This window comes from Eptesicus fuscus, chromosome 20 (genome assembly GCF_027574615.1).
Source record: "Eptesicus fuscus isolate TK198812 chromosome 20, DD_ASM_mEF_20220401, whole genome shotgun sequence".
NCBI lineage: Eukaryota > Metazoa > Chordata > Mammalia > Chiroptera > Vespertilionidae > Eptesicus > Eptesicus fuscus.
The window spans coordinates 11,948,364-11,962,542 of record NC_072492.1 but is presented as its reverse complement, the minus strand read 5'-3'; the positions used below and the strand labels follow the sequence as shown (position 1 = coordinate 11,962,542).

Genomic DNA, 14,179 nt, shown 5'->3' with positions numbered 1-14,179 from the left:
ACAACCTCCTGCCATCTTCACAGTCTCAGACCACCTAGTATGAATGTCCTGGCCCTTAAACCTATGTGCCTGTTCCTTTTATACCTTTAATTTTGCAAATCCCAACACTGAAACCCTTATATAAGATTCTGCAGCTCTTCTATTCCGTGAGACCTGTCAACTCTCAAATTCCAGGCAATGAGCACAGGTGGAGGACCCCATGTGCAGTTACTCCGTCGGGCCATGGCTAAGCTGACCTACCGTTCTCTCTGTCCTCCTGAAGATCTGGCTGACCGGGGCCTGCTTGGAATCTCAAGTGCTCTCTATGCCCATGATGCTGTACGGCTCTGGGAGATCATTGCCCGGTGGGTGAGAGTGGTAGTTGAGAAATGGACAGCTATTGGGGAGAGGGAGAGTGGGTCTCTGTCTTGATGTCAGCATGGGGCATAAGGAACATGAAAGAAGAAGTTCCAGACAGGAGGAGCAGAGGACTCAATCCTGGGAGAGATGAGGAATGGTGAAGAGACAGTGAGTTGGATGTGAAAAGGAGGAAAGTAGAATAAAAAAGTAGAGAGCATGGGTTGGGAGACTTGGGAATGGGGAGATGGGGATCTAGAAGAACCAGGGTTTTGTTAGGAAGAATGGTTATTAATCATGTTTAGGGAACTATTAAAACTAAGGATTCACATTTTCTTCCTTTCTAAACTAGTGTGTAGTATGAGCTCAGGGATGTCCCAAAAAGTAAGTCTTGTATAATCTGTACCCAGATACAGTGAAAAGAACTTGGCTGAGGCCACAAAAAAAGGAGTAGCAGTCAGAGACTAGAGCTTCTACTCTGAAGGTACTCAGCTCCCTTCTCCTCTGGGCAGGTACGTGGAGGGGATTGTCCACCTCTTCTACCACAGAGATGACGTCGTGAAAGGGGACCCTGAGCTGCAGGCCTGGTGTCGGGAGATCACTGAGGTGGGTCTGTGCCACGCCCAGGACCGAGGTGAGATCCCTCCCCAGAGAAGTGAGCTCCTTGGACACTCTGCCCAGAATCCCTTGTCAATCTTGCCCTTCTGGGGACATGAACCTAAAAACTCATCACCCTCTTGCCCTCCACACATGAAGCATATGAAGACCATTCCCACTTCATAAGTGTTAGGACAGTCCTACAAACCAAAGGATTTTCCTCCTGAAATAACTGATTATCAGCCTTTATGACCATACCCCATTCCTTCCACTGATGCCCCCAGCCTGCCACAGCAGGGGGATCTGTGGGTACAAAACCACAACCAGTGGGGGATCTGCTCAGACCCTGCTTGTGCCCTCTGATGCTCTTCCTAAGAAAATAAGTGGGGAAAAATTTCCCAACAAAGTCCATAATGACCCTCTCTGGCTTTCCCTCCCTTCTCCTCTTGCCTGCTACTGTCCACCACACACAGAGGGTCCAAGCACACTGCACATTACCAGAGTGCAGGGTCATTTCTAGGTAAAACTGAATCTAAGATTTCCCTAACCAGTACATTTCCTCACTAGGGTCTACCTACTACCTTTCATTCTTCCACTCCACATTTTAATCTATGAAGAAGAAATACAGTGTTTTTGAGCTTTGCCTAGTTTCATTCTCCTCTCTGTAGCACACATGGGCCAACCTCATCTGTTTCAAATTGTCCTTCAGGCCCTGCCCCTGCATACTTCACACCAACACCTTGAGTCCCATCCTCAGCTTGTGGAACAAGTACAAACATTTACTGGGAAGCTATTATGTCCGGGACATGGGAATACAAATTTTAATATGCCAATGCCAGACCCTTGGAGGGAGGCTTTCTTGGGAGGGTCTGGGAAACACCCCTACCACCCTGACCCTTTCAGGACTGAATGTTCTCTGGTACTTTTTATTTCTTTCCTTCAGCATCCCATAACCCAAAAGATGCTTTTACCTCTGCCTGGCCATCCTCTTCCCATGAAATGTCCACCTTAAGAATTTACAAAACACAGTCATATATAAGCTTTAGTTTCTGATTCCCCCATTCCTTTCCCTCAACTCTGAATGTTCTCTTTGCTCTATTATTCCTCCACTAGAGGCCCGGTGCACGAAATTCGTGCACAGGTTGCAGGGGGTGGCAGTGGGGAGGGGTTGTCCCTCAGCCCAGCCTGCAAAGACGCCAGCATCCCTCACCCCGGCCTCTAGCCAGAGGCTCCTCCCCTCCTTCCGCACAGCTTCTGGAAAGATGCTTGTCCTGGGGCCTCCTCAGGGCTCCAGTCCACAAGGCCCTGCAGCTCAGGTACTCTGGGGCTTGGGCTCTCAGGTCTGGCTTTCCTGCCCAGCGTGGTGCACATCAGCTGCCATGGGAGCCATGCCTCAGGAGTCAGCCCCTTGGACCATACTACTTGCGAGTGTGTGTGTGGGGGGTGGCCTCTGCAGCAGTGATTTGATGTCTGTAGTGTGCCCGCCAGACACCCCCCCCCACACACCACCACAGCACCACGCTGGTCACCTCTGGACTATGAGCAGGGGGCTTCCAGTCCACGACTGGGGCTGCTGGGCTACAACTGTGGGCTGCAGGCGGAGGATCCCAGCACCCATAGGGCTCCGATAGCATCAGGAACTGGAAAGATCCATTTTTCTGGGTCCTCTCCTCCCTCTGCATGGCTGGGGTGCTGGGCTCGCATCCCCACAGGCCCCTTCCCTCCCTCCGCACAGCAGAGGCGGGGACGCTGAGCACACATCCCACCCCCAGTCCTCTGGCCTGAGGCCTCTCCCCTCCCTCCATGGCCAAGGAGCACATGCTGGGCTCATGTTGCTGGTGCGTCGCTGCCAGCATCAGATAAGGGCCTCGCCATTTTTGTCACGGAGTGACAGTTAATTTACATATTACTCTTTTATTAGATAGGATTATTATCATTAAAGGCCACACACTAAAATTTGTTTCTAAAGTGCTGGTTTCTGTCTCTTTCCATCTATGTGACCTTGACCCATCCAGTGGATCTCTTTCTCTTTGACTTTTAGTTTCCTTATATTTAAAATGGACGTTTATTTGGTCACCATCCTCACATTTAACCTGATAGAATTTTTGAGACCCAATGATATGATGTGTGACAGTGCTGAAACCTGCATAGTACATAGTGTTAGATGAGTTTAATCATATGCTCCACCCCACACAAAAATACCTCCTCAATATGATTAGCGTGTGAATTAGGAGAGTCCAGGCCCAGCCATGCAGTAGATGACCTTGGTCAGGCATCAAACTCTATGACTCCATCTCACTGCATTCATCATGTCTGTTTATTCTGCAGTTTTGATACTTTGACATCTTGGAATCTTGTTGATCCAGAAGCACCACCCTTCCCAGGGCCAGCTGATTCTCAGATATAGCAAACCACTCCTCTGGGAGCATGCTTTCATATTCCAGAAGTCCCAACCACCAGTTCCATTGAGCTCTTACACTCTGGGCCACTATTCCCCTGGCCTAATCACCTCAGGCTAGGTACCAGACTAGGGACAGCTACCACACTCCAGAGCCCACTGGAAGTATTGCAACTAGCCTGTCCTAAACAGGCTTATTCTGTCTTGCCTGTTCCTTCTCATGGAAACCATGACAAAGGCTCCTGCTACCTTTTCCTCTCACCCCCTCTGCCTGTTGACCAACCCTGGTGCTCCCAGTGTGGTCCCCTGTGGTGTGGCAGGTACCCATCTCTTGGGATCTGTGAGTATAACATATCTTTTCCATGGCAGTTATCTCCTGACCTGTTGGCCTCAGCACAACTGTATAATAATAGAAACTATATTTTAAAACTGTCACCTGTATATTGAGTGGAATGGATAGCTGATTTTGACACCCTTCCTGTATTTTAACAGAATCAATTACTTCTCTTTCTCTGCATCATTACCCAGCTATCTGTAAGCACTGAACCCCTTTTGGGGAGACAGCAATTTCGTTGAAATACAACAAACTTAGGAAAAAGTACAGAAATCATAGGTGTACAACTTAGTGATGTGTTACTATGGTGACACACCTGTATAATTAGCATGAAGATCAAGAATCAGAACTTTACCAGCTCCCTCCGAAAGCCCGTTGTGTACACTTCCAGTCATACCCACGTGAAAGTAACCATTACTTTGACTTCTAGATCTGTTAGTTTTACTTATTTTGACCTTTGACAGATGGAAATATAAGCATGCACTTACTTGTCTCTGGCTTCATTCTCTGAACACTATGTCTGAGATTTTCCCACATTGTTGCATGCAGCATGTAGTTTGTTCATTATCATTGTGGTAACCTCCATTAAATGATTATGGCACCATTTATTTTTCCTTTTTGCTATTGATGGGCAATTAGTATTGTTTCCAGTTGGGGTGATCAATATAATGCTATTTTGAACATTTCTGTGTGTGTTTTCCTGTTCTATTAATACATAGGTGTGGATCGGATGGACCATAAAGTATGTGAAAATCAGCTTCAGTAGTTATTGACCCTTTTCCAAGGTGGTTGTACTGGTTTCCACTTCGTTCATGAGAGTTTCAGTTATAGTTGCTCCATATAGTCTCAAATACATGAAAATATATTTCTATCTTTTTCAATTTAGCCATTTTGGTGAGTATGTAGATCTGTCATATTGTGAATTTAAGTTGAATTTTCCTAAAAGACTGGGGAATACTTTTTTCTTGGTTTAATAGTCATTGGAATATCCTCTGATATGAAGTGCCTGTTAAAGTCTTTTACCCTTATACCTTTAGGGTTGTAGCCTTTATCTAGTGATTTTTAATTGAGGTCTAATGGATATAAATTATTAATTTCAAATTTACAACAAAACAATTCAAGATTTATATGTATTGTGAAATGATCACCACAGTAAGTCTAGTTAATATCCATCACCACACATAGTTACCCAGTTTTTCCTTTGATGAGAACTTTTATGACCTACTCTTTTAGCAACTTTCAAATATACAATATAGTATTATTAACTATAGTTACCAAGCTGTACATTACATCTCATGACTTATTTATTTTATAACTGGAAGTTTGTAACTTTTGACCACATTCACCCATTTCACCCATCTTTATCCCCACCTCTGTCAATCACCAATCTGTTCTCTGTGTCTATGATCTCAGGATCCCCGCCCCCTATTTTTTTAAGATTCCATGTATAAGTTAGATCATAGAATATTTTATCTTTTTTGGTCTATTTTTTTTCACTTACCATAATGTCCATCCAGGTGGTCACAAATGGAAAGACTTCCTTCTTTTTTTTGTGGCTAAATAATATTCAAATATATAAATATAATTTTGTTTATTCATTCATCCATTGATGAATACTTAGGTTTCTTCCATGCCTTTAAAAAAATTTTTTTTAATTTACTTTTGGAGAGATGGTAAGAGTGAGGGAAAGAGAAACGTAGCTGTTATTGAGGAACAGGACTATTGAACAGCTGCCTCCCGCATTTCCCCTACTGGAGCTCTCCATCCATAACCTGGCATGTGCACTGACCAGGAATTGAATCAGCAACCTTTTGTTGCATAGGGCAATGCCCAACCAACTGAGCCATACCAACAACGGTGGTTGCTTCCATGTCTTGGTTATGATAAATAATGCTGCAATGAACTTGGGGTGCAGATACCTTTTCAAGTCAGTGTTTTTGTTTCCTTTGGATAAATATCCAGAAGTGTATTTGCTGGATCTATATTTAAGTTGTTTAAAAGAATTCCCATACTGGTTTCCATAGTGGCTTCACCAATTTACATTCCCATTAACAATGCACAAGGCTTCTCTTTTCTCCACAGCCTTACCAATACTTGTTATTCCTTGTCTTTTTGTCATAGTCATTCTAACAGGTGTGAGGTGACATCTCATTATGATTTTGACTTACATTTCCCTGATGATTAGTGATGTTGAGCACTTTTCCATATACCTGTTGGCCATCTTTGAGTCTTTGGGGAAATGTCTAGTCAGATCTTCTGTCCACTTTTTAACTGGACTTGTGGTTTATTATGCTATCGAATTGAATGAGTTCTTTATATATTTTGGATATTAACCCCCTATTAGATATGTGATTTGCAAATATTTTCTCCCATTTGGTAGGTTGCCTTTTTATTTCATTGACAGTTTCCTTTGCTGTGCAGAAGATGTTTAGCCTGATGTAGTTCCATTTGTGTATTTTTGCTTTTGTTGTAAAAAAGCTTTTTATTTTGATGTAGTCCCATTTGTTTATTTTCTCTTTTAGCTTCCATTGCCCTAGGGGCAGTATCACTGAAGAAGTTCTTTCGGCATATGTCTGAGACTTTGCTGCCTGTGAATTCCTCTAGTATTTTTATGGTTTCCCGTCTTATGTTTAAGTCCTGTATCCATTTTGAGTTTATTTTTGTGTATGGTGTAAGTTGGTGATCTAGTTTCATTTTTTTGCATGTATCTGTCCAATTTTCCCAACACCATTTATTGAAGAGACTGTCTTGACTCCATTGTATGTTCATGCCTCCTTTGTCAAATATTAATTGAGCATATTGGTTTGGGTTGATATCTGGATTCTCTATTCTGTTCCACTGATCTATATGTCTGTTCTTGTGCCAGTACCATGCTGTTTTGAGAACAGTGGCTTTGTAATACAGCTTGAAATCTGGTATTGAGATCCCTTCTACTTTATTCTTCTTTCTCAGGATTGCTGTGGCTATTCAGGGTCTTTTTTTATTCCAGATGAATTTTTGGAGAGTTCTTTCTAGGTCTGTGAAATATGCCATTGGTATTTTAATGGGGAGTGCATTGAATCTATAGATTGCTTTGGGTAGTATGGACATTTTAATGATGTTGATTCTACCAATCCATGAACATGGTATGTTCTTTCCATCTGTTTACGTCTTCCTCTATCTCTTTTTTCAGTGTCCTGTAGTTTTCCATGTATAGGTCTTTTACCTCCTTAGTTAAGTTTATTCCTAGGTATCTTAATTTTTTTGGTGTGATGGTAAAGGGATTGCTTTTTTAGTCTCTCTTTCTATAAGTTCACTATTGGTGTATAGAAAGGCCATAGATTTCTTGGCGTTATTTTTGTATCCTGCTACATTGCCGAATTCATTTATTAAGTCTATTAGTTTTTTGATGGAGTCTTTTGGGTTTTTTATGTATAGTATCATGTCATCTGCAAATAAGGATAGTTTTACTTCTTCTTTTCCAATTTGGATGTCTTTTATTTCTTCTTCTTGTCTGATTGCAATGGCTAATATTTCCAGTACTATGTCAAATAGGAGTGGTGAGAGTGGGCATCCCTGTCTTGTTCCTGTTCTTAGGGGAAATGGTTTTAGTTTTTGCCCATTGAGTATAATGTTTGCTGTGGGTTTATCATAAATAGCTTTTATTATATTGAGGTATGATCCTTCTATTCCCACCTTGTTGAGAGTTTTTATCAGGAAAGAGTGTTGGATTTTGTCAAATGCTTTTTCTGCATCAATTGATATGACTGTGATTTTTATCTCTCAGTTTGTTTATGTGATGTATCACGTTTATTGATTTACAGATATTGTACCATCCTTGCATCCCTGGGATAAATTCTACTTGGTCATGGTGTATGATCTTTCTGATGTACTGCTGGAGCCGATTTGCTAGAATTTTGTTGAGGGTTTTGCCATCTATGTTCATGAGGGATATTGGCCTGTAATTCTCTTTCATTGTGTTGTCTTTATCTGGTTTTGGTATTAGGGTGATGCTGGCTTCACAGAAAGAGCTTGGAAGTGTTCCTTCCTCTTGAATTTTTTGGAATAGTCTGAGGAGGATAGGTTTTATTTCTTCCTTAAATGTTTGGTAAAACTCTCCTGTGAAGCCGTCTGGCCCCGGGCTTTTGTTTGCCGGAAGCTTTTTGATGACTGCTTCAATTTCTTCCATAGTTACTCACCTATTGAGCTGTTTAGATTCCTCCTGATTGAGTTTTGGAAGGTTATATTTTTCTAGGAATATATCTATTTCCCCCAGGTTGTTCAGTTTGTTGGAATAGAGTTGTTCATAGTATTTTGAAACAATCCTTTGTATTTCAGCGGGGTCTGTTATTATTTCGCCTCTTTCATTTCTGATTTTGTTTATTTGGGTCCACTCTTTGCTTCTTGTTGAGTCTGGCTAAAGGTTCATCAATCTTGTTTATCATTTCAAAGAACCAGCTCTTGGTTTTGTTGATCTTTTGTATTGTTTCTTTGGTCTCTATGTCATTTATCTCTGCTCTGATCTTTATTATTTCCTTCCTTCTGCTTACACTGGGCTTTTCTTGTTGATTTCTTTCTAACTCTTTGAGTTGTAGGGTTAGGTAATTTATTACCATTGTTTCTTGTTTTTTGCAGTAGGCTTGTAGAGCTATGAACTTCCCTCTCAAGACTGCTTTCACTGTGTCCCATAGATTTTGGATTGTTGTGTTTTCATTGTCATTTGTTGCCATGAAGTTTTTTATTTCTTCCTTGATATCTCTGGTAACCCATCATTGTTTAATAGCATGCTGTTTAGTCTCCATGTGTTTGATTTCTTTGGGTTGTTTTTATTGTAGTTGATTTCCAGATTTATGCCACTGTGATCTGAGAAGATGCTTGATATGATTTCTATCTTCTAAATTTGAAGAGACTTTGCCTATGACCCACCATATGGTCTATCTTTGAAAATAACCCATGTGCACTTGAGAAGAATGTATATTCTGTGGCTTTGGGGTGAAATGTTCTGAAGATTTCAATTAATTCCATCTGGTCTAGTGAGTCATTTAGGATCGATGTTTCTTTGCTGATTTTTTGTTTAGAGAATTTGTCCAGTGGTGATAGTGGTGTATTAAAGTCTCCTACTATGATTGTATTGCTATTAATCTCTCCCTTGCTGATTGCTGTTAAACTCCTCCAGGAGTTTTTTTTTTATGTATTTGGGTGGGTATATATTTACCAGAGTTATTTCTTCTTGTTGGATTGCTCCCTTTAGTATTATGAAATGGCCTTCCTTATCTCTTGTTATGTCCTTCACTTTCAGATCTAATTTGTCAGATATAAGTATTGCTACCCGAGCTTTTTTTTTTCATTTCCATTCACCTGGAAAACCTTTTTCCATCCCTTCACCCTCAGTCTGTGTGCGTCTTTTTTTCTGAGGTGGGTTTCTTGTAGACAGCAGATATATGGGTCTTGTTTTCTTATCCAATCTGTTACCCTATGTCTTTTGTTGGAGAATTTAATCCATTTACATTTAAAGTTATTATGATAGATACTTATTTGTCGCCATTTTTATTCTATACTCCTGTGTTTCTTCTTCGCTTTCTCTTTTTTACTTTCTTTCTTTCTTTCTTTCTTCTTTTTTTTCTTTTTTTCTTTTTTTTTTTTTACAGCAGACCCTTTAGCATTTCTTGCATTGCTGATTTGGTGGTGATAAATTCCCTTAGCCCTTTTTTGTCTGTGAAGCTTTTGATTTCACCTTCAATTTTGATTGATAGCCTTGCTGGGTACAGTATTCTTGGATTGAGACCCTTCCTTTTCATGACTTTGTATATTTCATTCCATTCCCTTCTGGCCTGATGAGTTTCTGTTGAGAAATCAGTTGCTAGTCTGATGGGGGTTTCTTTGTATGTAACTTTCTGTCTCTCTCTGGCTGCTTTTAAGATTCCTACTTTGTCATTGGTGTTTGCCCATTTAATTGTAATGTACCTTGGCATCAGTCTTTTGGGGTTCATTTTGCTTGGGACTCTGTGAGCTTCTTGGATTTGTGTGGGTTTTTTCTTCCCTATATCAGGAAAGTTTTCTGTCATTATTTCTTCAAACAGGTTTTCTATTCCTTGCTCAGTTTCCTTTCCTTCTGGAACCCCTATTATGCGGATGTTGTTTTGTTTTGTGTTGTCCCAAAGTTCCCTTAGGCTCTCCTACTGCTTTTTCATTTTCTTTTCTAGAAGCTGCTCTACTTGGGTATTTTTTTCCATCTTGTCTTCTAGCTCACTGATGTGGTCCTCTGCTTCTTCTAGTCTACTCTTGATGCTTTCTATTGAGTTCTTTACAGCAGCGATGTCATTTTTCATTTCTTCTTGGTTATTCTTCATTTCCTCTTGGTTCTTACTCATATTGTCGAATTTGTCTTCCATTCTTTTCATCCACCTTATGACCATTTCTCTGAATTCTTTCTCTGATAGGTTGCTGGCCTCTAATTCATTTACTTCCTTCTCTGGTGATGCCTGCTTTTCTTTCTTATGTGGGCTGTTTCTTTGTCTCCCCATGGTCTCTCTTCTCTGGATGTCTGGTTATGTAGTTCTCTCTCTCATGCGTTGATTTAAAGGCACAAAATACAACACAAGCAGGTACAACACACAAGGCACTGAACAGTGATGTATTCATGATATTAACCCTTTGCACTCGCTTGCTTTTTTCTCGAACTGCTACCGGTGCTAACCTTGTCGAGTCACACTCGACATCCAAGTGCAAAAGGTTAATAATCTCCAATAAAGGTGACCACCAGAGAAAGGCAAATTAGGGGATAGGAGAGAAAGAAGAGTAAAAAGAAAGAAAGAAAGAAAAAAGAGTGTCAAAAATGAAATTGGGGAGAGGAGAATGAGAGAGACTAGAATGAGACTAAGAGAGAAAAGAGGAACAAACTATATATATGGGAAGAAAACTCCAATAGAACAACCACTAATCACAGCAAATGCCAGCAACAAGTACCTGGTGATTAATACAACCTACAACACCAACTAATATCAAGCAAGGTAAGGGATAACAGAAGTAAAAAAAAAACCAACAAAAACCCACAGCAAACAAACAAACAAAAAGAATAAGCAAATCAATCTCACAAAAAAGCATAAAAATTCAATATAATCAACATTCAAGCAAACAACAACAAAAGGACAGAGAGAAAAACAATTTTTTTTATAGTTAAGACAGTGAAGAGAGAGGTGTGATGGACTTGGAGCAGGGGGTTGGAGATTATATATATAGGTAGGGTGAAATTTTAGCAGGGTGTAAACAGAAAGAATAGGGAAAATCTAGAGCAGGAAAGGGTTAAGATAAACAGGACACCAAAAGGGGGGAAGGTTAGGCAGAGAGTGATGGCATAAAGGTAGAGTTGAGATAGAATAAAACAATGGTGAAGGAAAGGTGAAAATAGACTGTAGAACACTAATCCCAAAGTAAAAGAAAAAAAATGAAAATGACACTTAAAAAAATAATAACAAAAACCCAAAAATAAATATAATAAAAAAGGTAAAATAGTAGTAGTAATAATGTGGATTACAAATAAAAATGTAATAATTAAAAAGGTAAAATCAAGTGAGGAAAAAAGAAAAAAAATAGTTTCTTAAGTAAATGTTGCAAAAAAATAAAAATTAAAAAAAATAAAAATTTATTAAAATTAAAAAAAATGTGCAGTAGTTAAGGTCATTCACTTCCTCTATTGTTCTGTTTTGCACGCCTGTTTCCCAGTCTGGGCAGTATTGCAGTTCCCTGCGTTTCACTGCTCCTCAGTGTTGTAATTCAGTCTTGATTTTTAAGCAGGGGGTGTCTTAATTTCTGGTGTTCCTTTATTTTTTACTAGAGGCCCAGTGCACAAAGTTTGTGCACAGGTAGGGTCCGTAGGCCTGGCCAGCGATCAGGGCTGATCTGTGTGGTGACCAGTGGGGCAATCGGGGGCCCCCGCTGGCAACTGCCTTGGAGGCGACTGGCAGGGTGATCGGGGGGTGGTGCTGGCAGCTCATCAGTTGGCCCCAACCCCTGATCTCCCCACCGCCACCTCTGATTGCCTCCCTCTGCAGGGCAACTGGCGGGGAGATTGGAGGGTCCCTGCTAACATCCACCTTTGCTGGCCTGGGGCCTGCGGGCTAGAGGAAGCTCCTGTGTTGAGCATCTGCCCCCTGGTGATCAGTGTGCATCAGAGTGACAGGTCGTTCCACCAGTCGTTCCGCCATTCAGTCAATTTGTATATTAGGCTTTTATTATATAGCATTAGACCAGAGTCAATTTGTGATTCAGCCTCTGGGTGGCAGTGTTTCTGGGTTGACTTGCAGGACTCTAAGGCCTCTCTAACCTTTTTTCCTCTATGGCACTCAATGCTGGTTTGCAAAGGCTGGTGGGCAAGTTCAAGCCAACTTCACACCCCTGAAACTCCCAGGCTATCCTTCCACATCAGATCAAAACTGGTTGCTCTTTAGAGATTCCCCCCTGTTAGCAGCTCTGAGGCCCCACAATCATGGATCACACTGGCCCCAACAGCCACCTCTCCTGGCTCAAACCTCCCTGGTCATCCAGCTCCCACAGTGCTCCTGTGTGCTCGTGCATGCTCGCTCACGCGCGTGCACGTGCTCATTTCTCTCTCTGGCAGGAACTAGAACCTCACCCTATCCCTGGAGTAATCTGACCTTTCCGTGGTGGAGTGAAGAGCGCCTTTGAGTCCAAGCAGTTCGCGCCTCCTGGGATCAGTGCTCTGGGGCAAACAGCTGTTGGGCGGTTGCCGCAGTTGTTGATTTTCAGGCCTCGGACAAAATCCACCTTCCCTTTCAAGATGGCGAGATTTCGCCATCAGTGCCCATAGCTCCTGGAGGGGACCCAGACATCGTGGGGGCTGCCCTGTCAGGGGAACTCCATCCAGCAGTCCCCCACCTTCTCCTGGCGTTCAGCTGTCCCTCAGCTTGCTAACAAACACTCCCAGTGCGACCCTCAGCTGTTCTCTCTTTCTGCTCCAGGACCAGGCTGGGAAAACATCTGCCTACTCTGCCGCCATTTTCTCCTCCTTCTTTTATTCTTTTTGATGCAGTATATATTTTATATGAATGAATGCACACTAATCATAATATATGGGTATCTCCAGAAATCAGCACTTATTTCCTTATCTGTTTCAGGGATTGCAGTTTCTAAACCTTGGTATTTCTTCTTCTAGGTTTTCCTGTCTCCTTCCAGTCCCGGGCTCAGCTCTGTCATTTCCTTACCATGTGCCTCTTCACATGCACTGCCCAGCATGCAGCAGTCAACTTCAGCCAGGTATGGACAACTGAAAGCCTGGGTCCCTGAGGGAAAGTGCCTGGTCTAGGGTATGTTTGAAGGAAAGAGTTGGGGGCTAGAGCCCTGCATATCAGAGTGTCTGGTTGACTCCAGATTCCTCCCCACTTGGCAGGACTGGTTGTTCTGGGTCCCTAACACCCCATGCACAATGCGGATACCCCCTCCTACCACCAAGGAAGATGTGACAATGGCCACACTGATGGGCTCACTCCCAGATGTCAGGCAGAGCTGTCTTCAGATGCTTTTCGTGAAGCAAGTGCACCAGCAGAAGCCAAACATGGTAAGAGGGGATTTTGGGAATTCTGGGGCAGTGATAACAGAAAAGAAATTTCAGAATGTGGGACTGGGCTCTGGTCCCTGTGTTTTGGAACTAGAAGCTGATAAATCTTTCTTTTCTGCTTCAGGTACCCCTGGGGTATCACACAGAAGAATATTTCTCAGGCCCTGAGCCCAAGGTTGTTTTAAGACAATTTCAAGCAGATCTGGACAACCTGGAAAGGGAGATAGTGGCCCGGAATGAGCAGCGAGACATTCCCTATGAATACCTGAAACCGAGCTGCATAGAGCTTAACAGTGATGCTATCTGAGCCCCAGTATAATGGCCTTTCAAAGACCACAGGCCAATACTAGGGTTAACATTTTGCTTTTGAGTTTTATGTTTTCCTGCATCTGAGTTACTCTTGTTCTATTTTCTTTTCTGTCTGAATTCCCTCCTTGAATATATCACTAGCCTGAGTCACTGTCCCCACTTCCAAGTCATCTAACAGAATGACCTTTAACTTGAAAATACATTCCTTAAAGAGATCAACTATTCACTCATGTAGCCTTCTCCTACCTCTGGAAAATTTCTCTTTTTCATTTATTATATAATCATTTTGAGACAGATTTGTTAATATTGTGTGAGATAAATATTCAATTCCAATTTTTCTTTTGGGAAAATCTATTATACCAGCACAGTTTATTTAAGAGCCCATCCTCTCTCACTGATGTATAATGCTAGCATATATCACTTTGCCAAATCAGAATGGAAATATTTTTTTATTTCTAATCTATGTTTTCATTAATGTGTCTGTCTTTCACTATACCATACTGACATAATTACTACAACTTTATAATTAAATAACCTACTATTTCGTAGCATATATCCATCAAATTTGTATTTTAGAGGTGACAGCTTTTCTTGGACTTAGGACCTTTCATATATATATATTAAAATCAGCTTGTTATTATCCAAATATAGT

At 41.5% G+C, this 14,179-nt stretch overlaps 1 protein-coding gene across 1 annotated transcript in view; it reads left to right on the top strand.

The window, feature by feature from the left end:
• The window catches only part of LOC114227056 (polyunsaturated fatty acid lipoxygenase ALOX12-like), a 29,168-nt gene extending 15,643 nt beyond the window's left edge, over positions 1-13,525 (top strand). The window contains exons 10-14 of the mRNA XM_054709499.1: positions 175-344; positions 849-970; positions 12,817-12,917; positions 13,051-13,218; positions 13,343-13,525. Of these exons, the coding sequence (XP_054565474.1) occupies positions 175-344; positions 849-970; positions 12,817-12,917; positions 13,051-13,218; positions 13,343-13,525 (744 nt within the window). The remainder of the gene's footprint in view (positions 1-174; positions 345-848; positions 971-12,816; positions 12,918-13,050; positions 13,219-13,342) is intronic.
• The last annotated feature ends 654 nt before the right edge of the window (positions 13,526-14,179 follow it).